This window comes from Choloepus didactylus, chromosome 13 (genome assembly GCF_015220235.1).
Source record: "Choloepus didactylus isolate mChoDid1 chromosome 13, mChoDid1.pri, whole genome shotgun sequence".
In the NCBI taxonomy this organism is placed as follows: Eukaryota; Metazoa; Chordata; class Mammalia; order Pilosa; family Megalonychidae; genus Choloepus; species Choloepus didactylus.
In genome coordinates, this window is record NC_051319.1 from 63,061,967 (window position 1) to 63,076,388 (window position 14,422).

The 14,422-nt window shown below is 35.7% G+C and overlaps 1 protein-coding gene and 1 non-coding gene across 2 annotated transcripts in view; one reads left to right on the forward strand and one right to left on the reverse strand.

Moving 5' to 3' along the window:
- Positions 1 to 5,000: 5,000 nt before the first annotated feature.
- Positions 5,001 to 5,132, reverse strand: LOC119508656. The gene has a single exon (XR_005211551.1). It is a non-coding gene; the product is annotated as a small nucleolar RNA SNORA3/SNORA45 family (small nucleolar RNA).
- Positions 5,133 to 6,943: 1,811 nt separating this feature from the next.
- The window catches only part of SRFBP1 (serum response factor binding protein 1), a 104,501-nt gene continuing 97,022 nt past the window's right edge, over positions 6,944 to 14,422 (forward strand). The window contains exon 1 of the mRNA XM_037801897.1: positions 6,944 to 7,157. Within this exon, the coding sequence (XP_037657825.1) occupies positions 7,122 to 7,157 (36 nt within the window). The 5' untranslated portion in view covers positions 6,944 to 7,121. The remainder of the gene's footprint in view (positions 7,158 to 14,422) is intronic.

Genomic DNA, 14,422 nt, shown 5'->3' on the forward strand with positions numbered 1-14,422 from the left:
TCTTCTCCTTAATGGTTATGTTGAAATTAAAAATGTTTTCTCTGAACAGGCTTTTACACTATTCACTTAATTTTCTCCCAGATTTCCATATTTATGTTTAAATATAACTGCTGCAAATTTCCTTTTAAGATTACTCAGTCATTTACACATCTATAAATTCTCAGGTATTTGAAGCCCACTTCTGCCAGTCTATTTATCTAAATTTATGTAGGGTTTTGTTTTTTTTTTGCCTCAAAAGACCTTGCTTCATTAAAAAAAAAAAAAATCAGTAACATAAGAGAACTATCATTTTTAGGAGATATGTGTGTCAGAGGAAAATATATTTAAGAAATAAAAAATGTTTTAATTTCTAGGTTTAAATGTCTTGGGAAACTTCTAAATGTGGATAAAAAAAATCCTCTAGGCCTTTACTACATTTAAGAAGAGTCTCCTTTACTGCTTTGCTTTCATTTAACTAATTTCTTCTGCCAGGAATTTTCTCCCTATTCTTCAGCTGCCTATTGAAGTGCCACCCTTTCTTCAAACTGAACTCAAATCCCAATTCCTCTAGGAAGCCCCCTAGTCAAATTGTTCTTTCACTCCCCTATAATGCTTAATTAGTACTTTATACTCTACTATGGTATTTAATACACTGTGTCTTGGTATTAGAATTATTTAATTTACTATTCTGTAAGTCCATGAAGGACAAGGACAATGTCTTAATCATTTTTGTATCACCTACTGAACTTAGCACAATGTTTTGCAAAGTAGAAGCTCAGAAAATATTTATTAAAGTTATTCAAAGCCAGTCACTATGTTGAAAATGAATTCTGAACTGGTCTTTAATTATGTTCTCTGAACTTAATTTTAAATTATTATAAGCTTGTTACAATAATACTGAGCCTATCTTAAGCTAATTGGCAAAGAACTAAAAGAAATAAATCATATATATGAAGGGGTTTATAATTTACAAAGTATATTAGCTCATTAATTACCGACCAGTCAATAAGTAATTAGGTGTAGGGGAAAGAATGGCATGGTAGTCACAAATATTAATGTAATTTATACATTCATATCATGATGCCGTTATAAAACTGCCATGGGTGGCTTTATGTCAGGAGACTTGGATTGCCCTCTTATTACCTCTCTGACCTTGGGCATAATTTGATATTCATTAGTCATGAATCCCTTATGCATACCACACCTTTCTCACAAAGTTTCTGTCAAGATCAAATAAGATAATGGAAATTAATAGCAGTTTAAATTATTGAGAGATAAATATTCATCAAGAACTCTAAAATGTGTTCTCATTTAATCATCACAGCACTCCTGTGAGCTTGATTATCTTTCCAAGTTTTACAAATAAAGAAACCTTGGCACAAAGAGCTCAGATAATTTGCCCAACGGCACAAAGCTAGCAGGAGGTAGAGTTGAAAATTTGTATCAGATAGAATGATTCCGGAGCTAAAGCTCTTAGCCAAAATGCTAAATTGCTAAGTGTCAGCTCCATCCCTTTGAATATTGTAAAATGTGGCTGTTTGGCATTAATCAGTTGTTTCAAATTTTTAAGATCTAAGATTCTTAGAATAGAAATTTTTCTAGAGATGAATCACTGTTTAGATTTCCTAGAAAAAAAAAATTCAATTAAAAATTAAAGCAAATTCAATTAAAACACTCTATGTAAATTCAATGAAACATGGGCCAACAGTAATGTTGTAGGACTCACTTAGTAAATATATTAACTCAGTGATGTTCTGATTACCAATTACCTATCTCCTATACAGTAGGAGTTACAGTCTTTACATATTTATAACCTTGAATCCAAACCAAATCCCGGTTCACCTGGAGAGTTTATGATTGTTTAGTGGCTCATTTCAGATCAAAAACTGAAAACTGTAGGGGTTAATCTTAGGCTTTAAAGAAATTATAAGACTTGTTAGATCCATTTATTTTCCTTCTAATTCAGAAAATGCTATCACTGTCATTCATGTAGATTGCTTTCTTAAATTTCAACAGTTTCAATTGCATTGTGCAATTTGGAGAACAAGACTGCCATCCAGGGGATAGAGAATTGAAAATGCAGAGCCAGCATAACTGAAAAATTTGCTGCTGTGGTTCTTAGATGGAAATGAAACACCCAGATCTGTTGCAATTTGTTATGAGGTGAATTACTAATGATAGTTCAATACTAAAGATTGCAGATGACATGATTTTTAAAAACGACAGGATTTCCAATAATGACTTCTCTTTTACCCACCCATTCAAGTAAGAAAGGGGCTGAATCACAACCACCTTGTTAAGAATGACCCATAACTTTGATTAAGCTAGTTACCAAAACAAACACCAAATATCATTTTGAATAGTGAAGTATTAAAACCATTCTTATTAAAATCAGGAACAAGTCAGGGATACTTACTCACTATTATTACTTAACATTGTTTTGGACGTTTGAACAAATGTAATAATATAAGAAAATAAAATAATTGCATAAATATTGAAAAAAGAGAGGTAATTCTCTTTGCTTATAATATGATTGTATGCCTAGAAAATACCCCTTCATTCAAATCACCTGTAAAAGTGACTGGATAACAAATATACAAAAAAAAAAAAAAAAAATCCATAGCTTGTATCTATACTAGCAATAACCAGCAAAAACAGACAAAAATGAGAGAATATATTCTGTTCCTAATTGCAACAAAAACCATGAGAATAAATTTTGTTTTAAAGTTAATATTAGCACATGGTACAAAAATGAAAAAGTACAAAAGAGTACATGATAAAAAGACTATCTACGTGCCCCAGTCACCGACTTCCCAAAAAAGATTCTACACAAAAAAATAAATGCAGACTGTGCGTGTATTTTCACATATCCTTCCTCCAAACACACACAAACAATAGCATACTCTAGTATAACACAACTTGATTTAATAAACAATATATCATGAAAAAGTTTTCCATTTCAGAAATAAAGGACTGACTTATTCTTAAGGGATCCATTAATTTAATCAGTCATATGTTGGTGGAAGGTTGCCTCCAATCTTTCATTATTACAAACACTTATGTAATGAATAATCTTGTACATGTTTAATTAATCTATATTAGTATAACTGAAGGAAATTTTTCTTAAAGTAGAATTGCTGGTTCAACAGGTTAAGTGTATTTATTTAACAGCTTTGTTGAGGTATAATTGAAAATTGACACAAATAAACTGCACATATTTAAAGTGTGCAATTTGATAAGCTTTGACTTATGCATATATCATGAAACCATTGCCAAAATCAAAATAATGCACATAACAATCACCCCCAAAAGATCACCATTCCCCTTTGTAATATCTCCAACTTACCATTCCCTTGCTTTTCCCTTCCCCCACATTCTTCAAGCAACCATTGTCTATCTTTTGTCACTATACATTAGCTTACATTTCCTAGAATTTTATATAAATGTAATAATAAGTTTGTACTCTTTTCTGTCTGGATTCTTTCACTCAGCATAATTATTTTGAGGTTAATCCATGTTGTGGTGCATATAAATTCTTTTTTTGTTGAGTGGTATTCCATTGTGTATATGCCACAACTTGTTGATTCTTTCACCTGCTGATGAACATTTAGGATGTTTTTAGATTTTGGATATTACAAATAAAGCTGCTATGGACACATGCTTCCATTTCTTTTGATAAACATCTAGGGAGGGAAATCTCAGAACATATGGTTGATGAATGTGTAACTTAAGAAACTGCTACCCTTTTGTGAAAGTGGTTATACCATTTTACATTCCCACCAGCGATGTCTGAGAATTCCAGTTGCTCCATATCTTTTCCAATGCTTGTTCATGATAATACTCTTTTAATTGTAGCCATTCTAATAGTTATGTAATGGTATCTCATTGTGGTTTTAATTTGCATTTCCCTAATGACCAATGATAATGAGCATCTTTTCATGTGCTTATTTGCTGCCCACATGTCTTTTTTTGGTGTGATATCTGTTCAGATCTGTTGTCCATTTTTAATTGGGTTGTTTGTTTACTTGAGTTTTGTGAGATCTTTTTGTATTATGGATAAAAACCCTTTATAAAATATATGACTTGCAAATATTCTTGTTTCCATGTGTGTCTTCTCTTTTCACTCTCTCAGCAGTGACTGCAAGAGGAGTAAATAATTTTCATGCAGTCCAATTTATCAGTATATTACTTCATGAATTCTTGAGTTAGGATACAGAAGTTTTCTCCTATATTTCCTTTAGGAAGTTCTATATTTTTAGGTTTTACATTTAAATGTGTGATCCATTTTGAGTTGATTTTAGTTTGAGCATTATTACTAGAAGAAACATGCATAGCTTAATGAGAGTAGGTTAGTAGCATCACCTTTGTAAACAAAATAATTTGTGAGATGCTAGCATGAAAAGGAGGCAGTCAATTGAGTTGGAGGTGATACATCTGGAACAAATGATTTCATATTAATATTGTGAAAATAGAGATATGTTAGTCTCATTAAAAACAAGAGCACCTGAGGTTGCTGAAAGTTTATAATGTAAAAGAACAGGAAATACAAAAGAAATTTCAAATTAAAGTAGGCTACCATAAATACTATAAGTATGAACTGTTAGTAAGAAAAATAACTTCTTTTGGATACTATGGAAAGGTGTTTAAAGGATTCTTAAAAGGGATGGGTGAATTCTTTTTATTAGAGAAGTTGTAGGTTTAGAGAACAATCATGCATAAAATACAGGATTGCCCATATACCAACCTTTTATAAACACCTCGCATTGTTGTGGTACATCTGCTACAACTGATAAAAGCACATTTTTAGAACTGTACCATTAACCAGAGTCCATGGTTCAACTTAAGAATTCATTGTTTGTATTGTGCAGTTCCATGGAGTTTCCTTTTTTAAAAACTTGTATTCTAGTACCATATATATATAACCCAACATTTCCCATTTTAACCACATTCAGATTATATTTCAGTGCTGTTAATCACGTTTACAGTGTTGTGCTACCATCACCACCATCCATTACCAAGTGATATGTTTCTGATCAAGGCACTAGCAGGGAAACTGATCACCTCTCCACCAGTGAATCAAGATCAGCAAATTCTCTCCAGGGACTCTAGCACACTAGGACAAGAGCTGTGTCAGAATGTGACTCTAGTTTGGGGGTGAGGGGTTGTGGGTAGTGGTAAGGGGACCACAGATGGGTGAAATTTGACCTGGTTTTGGAATTTAGTGCTTGAGAATGCACAAGTGACCAGAGAAGCATCATAGGCAAAGAGGAGAGCTTGGGCTAAGAAAAGGATGAAAACAAATGCAGAGCCTGGGAAGATGGTGGTGGCTGGATAACTAAGGTGTGAGGGAGCAAGAGTGGTGTTCAAGAGGAAAGGCTGCAGAGCCTTTAAAAGCTACACACTTTTTATTAAGAATAGATTTTCTGAAGCATTGTGGGATCATAATAACACCTTTCTACATAAAACTGTACACTTATCTTTACTATTTGACTTTCTTCCCCATGTATTTATGTACTGACTGTCTTCTAACCAGCTGGAGCCCAGAAAGCCCCTACACTCCAGCAGCTCAACCTTAATGAGAGGAGGCAGAAAAATAAGGATTCAATTACAATTCATTGCAAGATCTAGTAAGGGCAAAAACTGCCTTCATGAAACACTAGTGAAACAGGAAGTCAGTAGTTAATCCTTTTGCACCCACAACATAAATCAAATTTTAAGAGTATCAATCCAAATACAAGTCTGAGCTATTCCAAATGAAGTACAGTATCTTGGGTTAAAATCACGGGTTCTGGATACGGTTCACTTCATGGACATATGTCCACATGCTCTGAAGTGAGCCTGTGCTTGGTTTAATGCTCTTTAGGCAATCTTGAAATTCTTAATAATTGTATCTTTAATATGTGCTTTGTAAGTGAAGTTCAGTAAGACAATGGAGACTGCGCCAGGGGCTTGTAATCTCAGTTTATGTGTCATCCTATCTCCCACAGCCTCCCCATATCGGTTCTCTAGCTTCCTGCTCTCCTGCCATGGGGGGAGGGAGGAGGGCCTAGACAGGAGCAAGGGCTCCTGGACCCCTGTGACGGTGTGCACTAGCCCCTCCAGTATCTCTGTGCTTGAAGGAGCACGTCATTAAACAGCAAATAAAAACACTACTGACAGATTGAGAGATCTTGGAAGAAAGTAAGAAACTTTTTTTCCTGCTTTTTGAACAGGGTTCTGCATTTTCATTTTGCCCTGGAGTCCTACAGCAGCAGTCTGCCCCAGGTGGGCGGCTCTGAATAAACGCTTGACGGCTCTAAAGCCCGTCTCCACATCTCTAAACCGTTCTATCTCGTTGGATTTCTGTGAAGATTTTGGACATAATTAATACAAAGCGTTTGGCACAGCGCTTGACTCATTTTAGCGCTCAATAAACAGAAGGTGAAACTATTAATTAATATATTATATAATTCAGAGTCACTCCTTTATTTTTCCCGTCCGTAAGCGAATACTTCAACACAGCCATTCCCACACGCAGCAGCAGTAAACGGGCATCCTGCTTCAAATGTTCATTGTCTAAATTTAAACCTTTTTTACAGTGTGCAGGTTTCAGCTATAAGATGAGGCTAGAAGGAACAAAAAGCTGTGAGGAACTAGTAAGGGTTGGCGTGTCTATTAGAAACTCAGGAATCTTCACAAGTGCTAGCAAAAAAAAAAAAGTGCAGTCAAGTGCTTCACCCTTTTACAAAGGCTCTTTCATCCACCACTGGAAGCCGAAAATCAAGGTCCTGACAAAGCCAGGACAATCTACAAGTGAACACAATATAATCAACAATTTGAACAACCTCTACATACTGCAACAAAAATAGGCGCGTAGAGCTTCCCCAGTGCCACCCGGCCGCCCCTGGTTTCCATAGGAACTCGCGATTCCGGCGCGTCAGTCTCTGAGCCGGAAGTTGCTCTTCCTTAGTTCCGTTCACCTCCTCGAAGGTTTAGTGTCTGTTTTATGACAGCTTCGACTCCGCATCGGACGGATGAGTTTTGAGCTGAAGAGGCCGCCGTTGAGGGGCGTGGCAAGAAAGCCGCAGTTTCGTGGGCAGAGTTCCTGTGCCGGTAGCAACGGATAGTTGGAGGTCATTGGGGGATCCTCATCCTTGATCTGCATGGCTCAACCGGGGACTCTGAACATTAATAATGAGGTGAGCGCTGAGGCCCGGAACCCTGTGAGGCTGTTCCTTCAGCGACCTCCGAAGCGGCCCTTTTAGGTCTGTCTGACGGGCGCATGGTCTGGGCGACTCGAAACTCCAATTGCCGGGGCCGGGGGTAAGGAAGAGTCTCCTGTTGGGCCCGGGCTAACGTGGTCTCGTAGCGTGAGAACGGTAATTCCACTTTACGAGGAATTCCAGATGACTAAATTAGGAGGCAGGTCTCTGGCTCTCGTACTTAAGACTTTTTATCTGTGAAACCTTGGGAAGATCATTATATCTTTGTTCAGTGTCCTCATCTGTAAAGCAAAAATCCCGAAAGATTTCTCACCTGGTTGTTTTAAGAATTAACTGAGGAATGCACAGTGTACATAATACTCTGGCACATAATACTCTCAGTACACCTAATCTGCTGTTATTGACTGTAGAAAATGAAGAGGAGGAATTAAGAGTTGTAGTTAAGAAGTTTCTTATCTTGATTGAGACACTAGGGTTTGTGAAGGTATACGCTCATTACTTTATTTCTCCCTACGGCTACTGTCCCATTTTTCTGCCTCCATTTACAGCCCAACTTTTTTAAAGAGTCGTTTATATTTGCTGTCCCCAATTATCTTTTTCTCATTCTCTCTTAAATCCAGCCTTATCAGACCTTTGCTCTCACCGCCTCCACCATAACTTGTTAATGTTATCAGGCTGTCATTTCTGCCGCTGTCCCTTTTCGAGCTTCTGCTTTTGTTCAAAGAAGAAATAAGGTATCTCAAGTAAGCATCTCAACGAAGACCTCACAACTACAGCATAGGAAGTTATTTGTCCTCTTTACTTTGTGGCTAAATGTGTGTGCTATGAGCAAGTCTGTGTCAGGTAACACAGTTGTGTAAGAAAAGACATGCTTTCTATTTTCAAGCACCCCTCTACTCAGGTAGGTAAGGTGTATGCCGTGCATTTATGATACAGAACAGTATATGAAGAGTGCACCCAAATTAGGTGCTCTAGTAGTTCAGAAAAGTTTGCAAAGAAGGAAAAATGAGGTGGGTGACATTTGTACTTGAGCTTTAAGGCTCTTTCTCAGGAATTACAGTCAGTGATTCAGTGAAGGGGAGGAAGGCATTCCAGGCAGAGGGACCAGGATAAGCAGGAAAGGGGTGATAGTAGGAAGTTCCTTGAATGGTATAGGAATACATAATTTTCCATTGACTAGAACTTATAGTGGGATGAAGTAGGAAATAAAACTGAATAGACTGTTTTACTACTGGGCTAATAAGTCTGGATTTTATTTAGGAGGTAGTAGGGCATGGGATAAGAAGAGAGAACTGAAGAAAGAAATGCTGAAGGCATTTACTATTTATTCTTAAATATGCATTAAGCATGTGCTTTTTGCCAGACATGTGTTGGACTATTTTCCATTAGATTACCTGTGAGGTATAAAAGACCTTAATCAGAGGGTGTCTTTGGGAATTAACAGTAAGTACTAGTGAGCTTCTTGTCCGATTTTGAGATTACTTTGAGAGTGGTAATGACAGAGAATTAGTCATTCAAGGCTCTTTTTCCACTTTGCTAACTTCCTGGCCTATTCAAAACAGTTTAAATTTGACTTTTAGGAAGTCTTCACTAACTCACCTCAGTCTGGGCTAGGTGTCTGTCCTTTTTGCAACAAGAGTACTTTCTACTCTGAAAATACTCTCTTACGTGTTTCTCTCTTTATTTGTGTGTGTTTCACCTACAATGTATGTATTTTATAAATATTTGTTGGATGACAGAATGAAGTTGTCAAGGCAGAAAATGTATATCTATCCCACACTCAAGTCAAGTCTAATGTGTTCTAACATGAAGGGTGGGGGAAGGGGAGAAGATGGAGGGTATTATACTTGAAAATTAATGGGGGAAAAATGACAGAGGGAAAAACAAATGTAGATTTGCCTACATAAGAATTGAAAAAACATACCAAAGAGAAGAAAAAGGATGACCCAAATCATGCAGCCAACTGGAAAAAAAATACAGTAAATATGACAGATAAAGGACTAATTTCACTACTATAAAATGGTATTTGGAAATTGAGAAGAGACTCTCATCAAATGAGTAAAAGAAGTAAATTTCTCAAAGCAGGGAACGTGTATGATAAAGGATTCACATTCAGTATTATCATTCAGATTTTTTCACTACTTATCCATCACTACCACTATCGTAGTCCAAGGTACATCTCCCACCAGATCTACTGTAATAGCCTCCAAATTATTTATTCACATTGACTCTTCTCCCCTCTAATCTGATCTCCATACTGCAGTGACATGCTCTCTTCAAAACATGGATCTAATCTTGTTACTCCCTTGATTAAAACCCATTTGGTGACTTCCTATTCCTTTTGTAAAGACCAATTCTAGCAAAGCCTGTCTCTCCACCTTCTCTTATACCACTCTTGTCCTCGATCTCTGTATTCCAGCCACACTGGCTTCCCTCCACTAACTAGCCTAGCGCTCTACAGGTCCTTTGCACATACTCTTCCTGTTAACCTGAAACTCCTTTTTCTCTCCTTTTAGTCTGTTTAGTACTTATTCCTACTTCAGTTGTTATTTTTTTCAGGAAAATCATTCTTGACTTTCATTTATCCTTTTATAGACTCTTGTAGCACCATTTACTTCTTTTTGACACTTGTCATAGTTGCTTTGTGTGTGTGAGAGAGGGATTTCTTATCCCCCACCCCCACCCCCAAACTAACCATAAATTTTTGATCAAATCCATTGAAGGAATAACTTGAGACATCATTTTTTATGATCCCAAATAACTTTAGATAAGCTCTTCTTAACTGGATTTCCAGGATGTATTTCAGGAGTCCTCTAACTGCCTGAAATTATGTGTAAATTTGTATGAATATCTCTGGGCAAAAGAATTTTATCAGTTTTATCAGATTCTCATAAGTTGATAAACCACTGTGGTATTATCTTTGGGATTTTAATACTCATATCTGTGATTTATTTGATAGGGGTTCTTGTTTTAGAAATCTCAATTGTATCTTTTTCTTTGAAAAAGTTATGTCAGTCTAGTTTTCAGCATTTCAATTCCCAGAATGTCTTTTATGAAAATAAAAGCCTGTCTGCAGAGGCACCTACTATATTGTATAACTTTCATTGAATCCTGCCCTTAATAATAGTGATCCTTCCAGATTTTCCCCATCCTTTATATCCCAAGATAAAAGCTAATTTATAAAGCACCACCTGACTCCAGGAACTTAAAATATATTTATGCTTGTAAAGTAATGTAAAATTTTACCTTTACTTTTTGTTTAATAAGCCATCACTTTTTACTTCATCCTGTAATTATTTATTATATGATTTATCTTCCCCAGAACTTTATTTGGATGTATTATTAACAACTCCCGTAACATCTAGCATAGTACCTAGTCTGCAGGTAATAAGTAAATATGTGTTGAGCAGATGAAAATATAGATAGCACAACTTGAACTAAATATCAGCTAAGGTTCACATGAGAAGGAAAAGTCTCCTAAATATTGATGATTTTCCCCCTTTCCGTTAGAATTAGAAAAAGAGGGATGCCAATTGAAAACAACAGTGGCATGACATATAGTGAGCAAAGAATTTGCAAAAGTAGAGCCTGATGTGTTCCAGTTATCTGTTTCTTTAGGCAGCTGTGATATGTAAAATCAGGATTACTAGTGAAGCAGTCAGGTAGGGTATTTTAAAAGGCCTTTGTGTAAAACTGGCATTGTTCTATTATTTTGATATAGCAAATTACCAGTAAATCCATTACAAAACTGCTTTCCATTTTCTTGAAGATGGAAACTAAAACTACCAGAGAACAAAATGATTTGCCTCTGCATATCATAAAAGATAAGAATGTCAACTGTGTTTCTGTGTGCTTATGAAATTATAAAACTTCCATGTCTTATTTTGTTGTGTAGTACTTTTTAATAATTTTTTTTTCCCACAGTGGTAAATCAGCATTCATCCATACAACTAGATCCAGTTTCTGTGTTTGGTTGTTAAACTATTCTGAGAAGTTTTGTTAGGTGGCAGCATATGCTTAATAATTGTCAAGTTGTAGATAATCACTAAGCACCTATTGATTTTTTTAATTGTTCACCAGAAATAAAAATAAGTTTAATTCAAAAATAAGTTATTAAAATAGTCAAGTTAGTAGTTCTCTTTATAAAACCACAATTAATTTTAACTGCAATAGCTCAAAAAATATAACAAAATGTCCTTGTAAATCCATTTCCTGTATTTAACAAGTTTGCTATTTTGCCTATCTTAATGCTAAATCCACCCACCTTCTTTTCCACCTTAGGGGTAATTATTACTCTTTTATTGTGTGTTCTTATCCATATTTTTCGTAATTTTAATAACATATGTATCTATACCCAAGTATAGCATTGCATTGCATATTTTTAAACTTTTCATATATTGGATCATACTGTATATATGCAGTACCACCACATACATCATTCTACAAGTTACTTTTTTCACCAAATGTTATTTTCAGGGTCTATCCATGATAATACATGCAGATGCCATGCATAGATTTAAAATACTATATTGCTTTATGCTCAATATACAGTATCTTATCTTTGGTAACATTTTGTAAGAATACTTGCTTTAGTTTCTTGGCTGCTAAAACAAAAAACAATAATGTGTTGGCTTAAACAACGGGAATTTATTGGCTTACTGTTTTGAGGCTAGGAGACGTACAAAATCAATAGCAAGGTGAAACTTTCTCTTCCAAGACTGTGGCGTTCCAGGGCTGTCTGCTAGTGATCTTTGATCTTTGGCTTCTCTATCACATGACAGTGCATATATTGGTGTCTTCTCCCCTCTCTCCACCTCCCTTGACTTCTAGCTTCTTTCTGCTCCCCGTGGGTTTCTCTCTCCCTCTGACTTTCACTCTGCTTATAAAGGTCTCCTTTTTAAGTGCAACCTGATTCATTTGGACCACACACCTTAACTAAAGTAACGTCTTGAAAAGATCTTATTTACAATGGGCCCACTCCCACTGGAATGCAGATCAAAACCAAGAACTTGTCCAAACTGGTGTGTACAATTTAATCTACAACAAAGCTGCAGGAAATAATCTTTTGTATATGTCTTTTCCTATTGTTGGAGGTATATTTTAGGGGTAGATTCTTAGAAGTAGGATTTTTGTTAGATATTGCCAAAATGTTCTCCAGGTATATACCAATTTGCATTCCTACCAGCACTGAGAGTGCCTTTTTCCTAACAGCTTCACAAACTGAATGTTTTTGGTATTTGCCAATTCAATAGGTGAATAACAACCATAGTTTTAATGTATTCTAAAAAACTTATATATACTTAAATTTTTCTTGTACTGCAAATTCCCCATTCATAGAATGATAACTAGCTCTTTGCACAATTGTTTTCTAATAACCACATGTTTTTATTACAGCTTTAAAGGAAGGTATGATAAAGTCAGAGCATTACGAAAAAGAGGCTGGCTAGTATAAAGTCTGCTCTCAGCTTCGTAGATCAGAAGCTTGCCATCACTGTCATTATAAAAGTATCTGTGTATATTATCAGAGATAAACCTTGAAAATAATGTTTGGTTAAGAAAGTAACTGAGTTATTCCAATGCAGATTGAATTTCTCAAGTCCCTCAGTTGGGGAAACCCTTTCTTTGGATTCTGCCTAAGTTGGCCACCTTTTGCCTGCTTGTAGTTCCCTTTCTTATGCTTATACTGACTAACCATCTGCTTTTCTCAGACAGGTATGTTAGCTTTCCAACTATTTATGGATGGTATTTTTGTCCTTTCTACCAAAGAGTTGATCCAGGTTGACCTGGCTGTGTTCAGATTTCACTACGTGAACCCTGAGGGCATCTGTATGTCTAGGTTTTAAGTGTCAGCACATGTACATTTTCTCTGTGGTGTGTGTGTGTGTGTGTGTGTGTCTTCTTTTTCTTCATGTGTACATAATGTTGAAGAGAGTCTGAGCTTAGAAGGCCTCAGCTTTGTGTTTGTCAATCTCATTGATGGTGTTCTACAGATTTTTCCTTCTATTTCTGTCTTCAACCTCTTTTCCTCTACATCTTTCGTTTCTTCTTTCTCTGTCAGTGCATTTCATTTCCATTCTGATGCCTCTGTTTTCTTCTCGATCACTTTATTCCTCTTTTCCTTTTCCCTCCCAAACAATATTTTGCTCTTTTCGCACTTGTAACCATGGTAGTTCTGCTTGATTTTGGTTGGAGAATTAGCCAAAGTGTATTGCCCTTAAGCACCTCAGTGGCCTTCTGGCAGTATACAGTGTTTTAGTCCTGTGGGGACTTCTGGGTTTTCTTTAAATCAGCTTCATAATTCTTAGGTGACATATGAATTGGCTGCTTTTTAAATCCTGCCTAAAAAATAATTGTTCCTCATTATTGCAAAAATAAAGCCAAGTGCTTGGGGAAAAATTACTAGGATGGACAGCTGTGAGAAAAATAAATTTTAGACCATTTTTATACAAAACAGTTATATTTTTATACACTTAAACTTTTCAATTTTTTTTATTGCCTGTACATAGTATTGAAAGAGTTAATAAGCTAGAAAAGCATTTTTTGATATTGGCATGAAACTAAGTCATGAAGCATTCCCTTTGCTTTTCAGATTCCCTAATCCAGTAATGAAAAACATAGTGCTTCTTAAATTGGAGTTTTAAAATTGGAGTCTAGCTTTCCCATGATTGGAATGTAACCAAGGACCAGTTCTCCCCACTGCAGTTTATTAGTTAACTTTGGTTAGCAGTGGTTAGCAAATGGTATAGAATTTCCAAGATACAGCAGTTGGAAACATTAATGTATTTTAGTGTATAATTTATTGATATTAATTTATTTCGTGAGTGACTTTTAGATTTCCAAATATATATCGTAAACCTCTTTTATAATGCTGTTTAGGAGATGTAGCATTTTTTTTTCAGTTAAATCAAATTTAAATTATTTTTCATTTATGCGAAGTATGACCTTTATTTCTAAAGGGATCTACCTTTGAAACTAAAATCCCAAAGGGGTTAACATATTAGTGGGAAAGGAACCTGATTAGTCTGCATTCTTTTACTATAATGCATTTGATAGAGTGAACAAATGAATACTGCTACGTTTTTGCTCATTTTTTTAGCAAATACTTATTGAATGCTCATGGTATTCCCTACATTATGCTAAGTGTTAAGATACAAAGTCAAGCAAAACTGGATAGTTTTCTGGGATTTATAGCATAGTGGGTGTGCTGGTTTGAATGTATTATGTCCCGCAAAACACAGTTT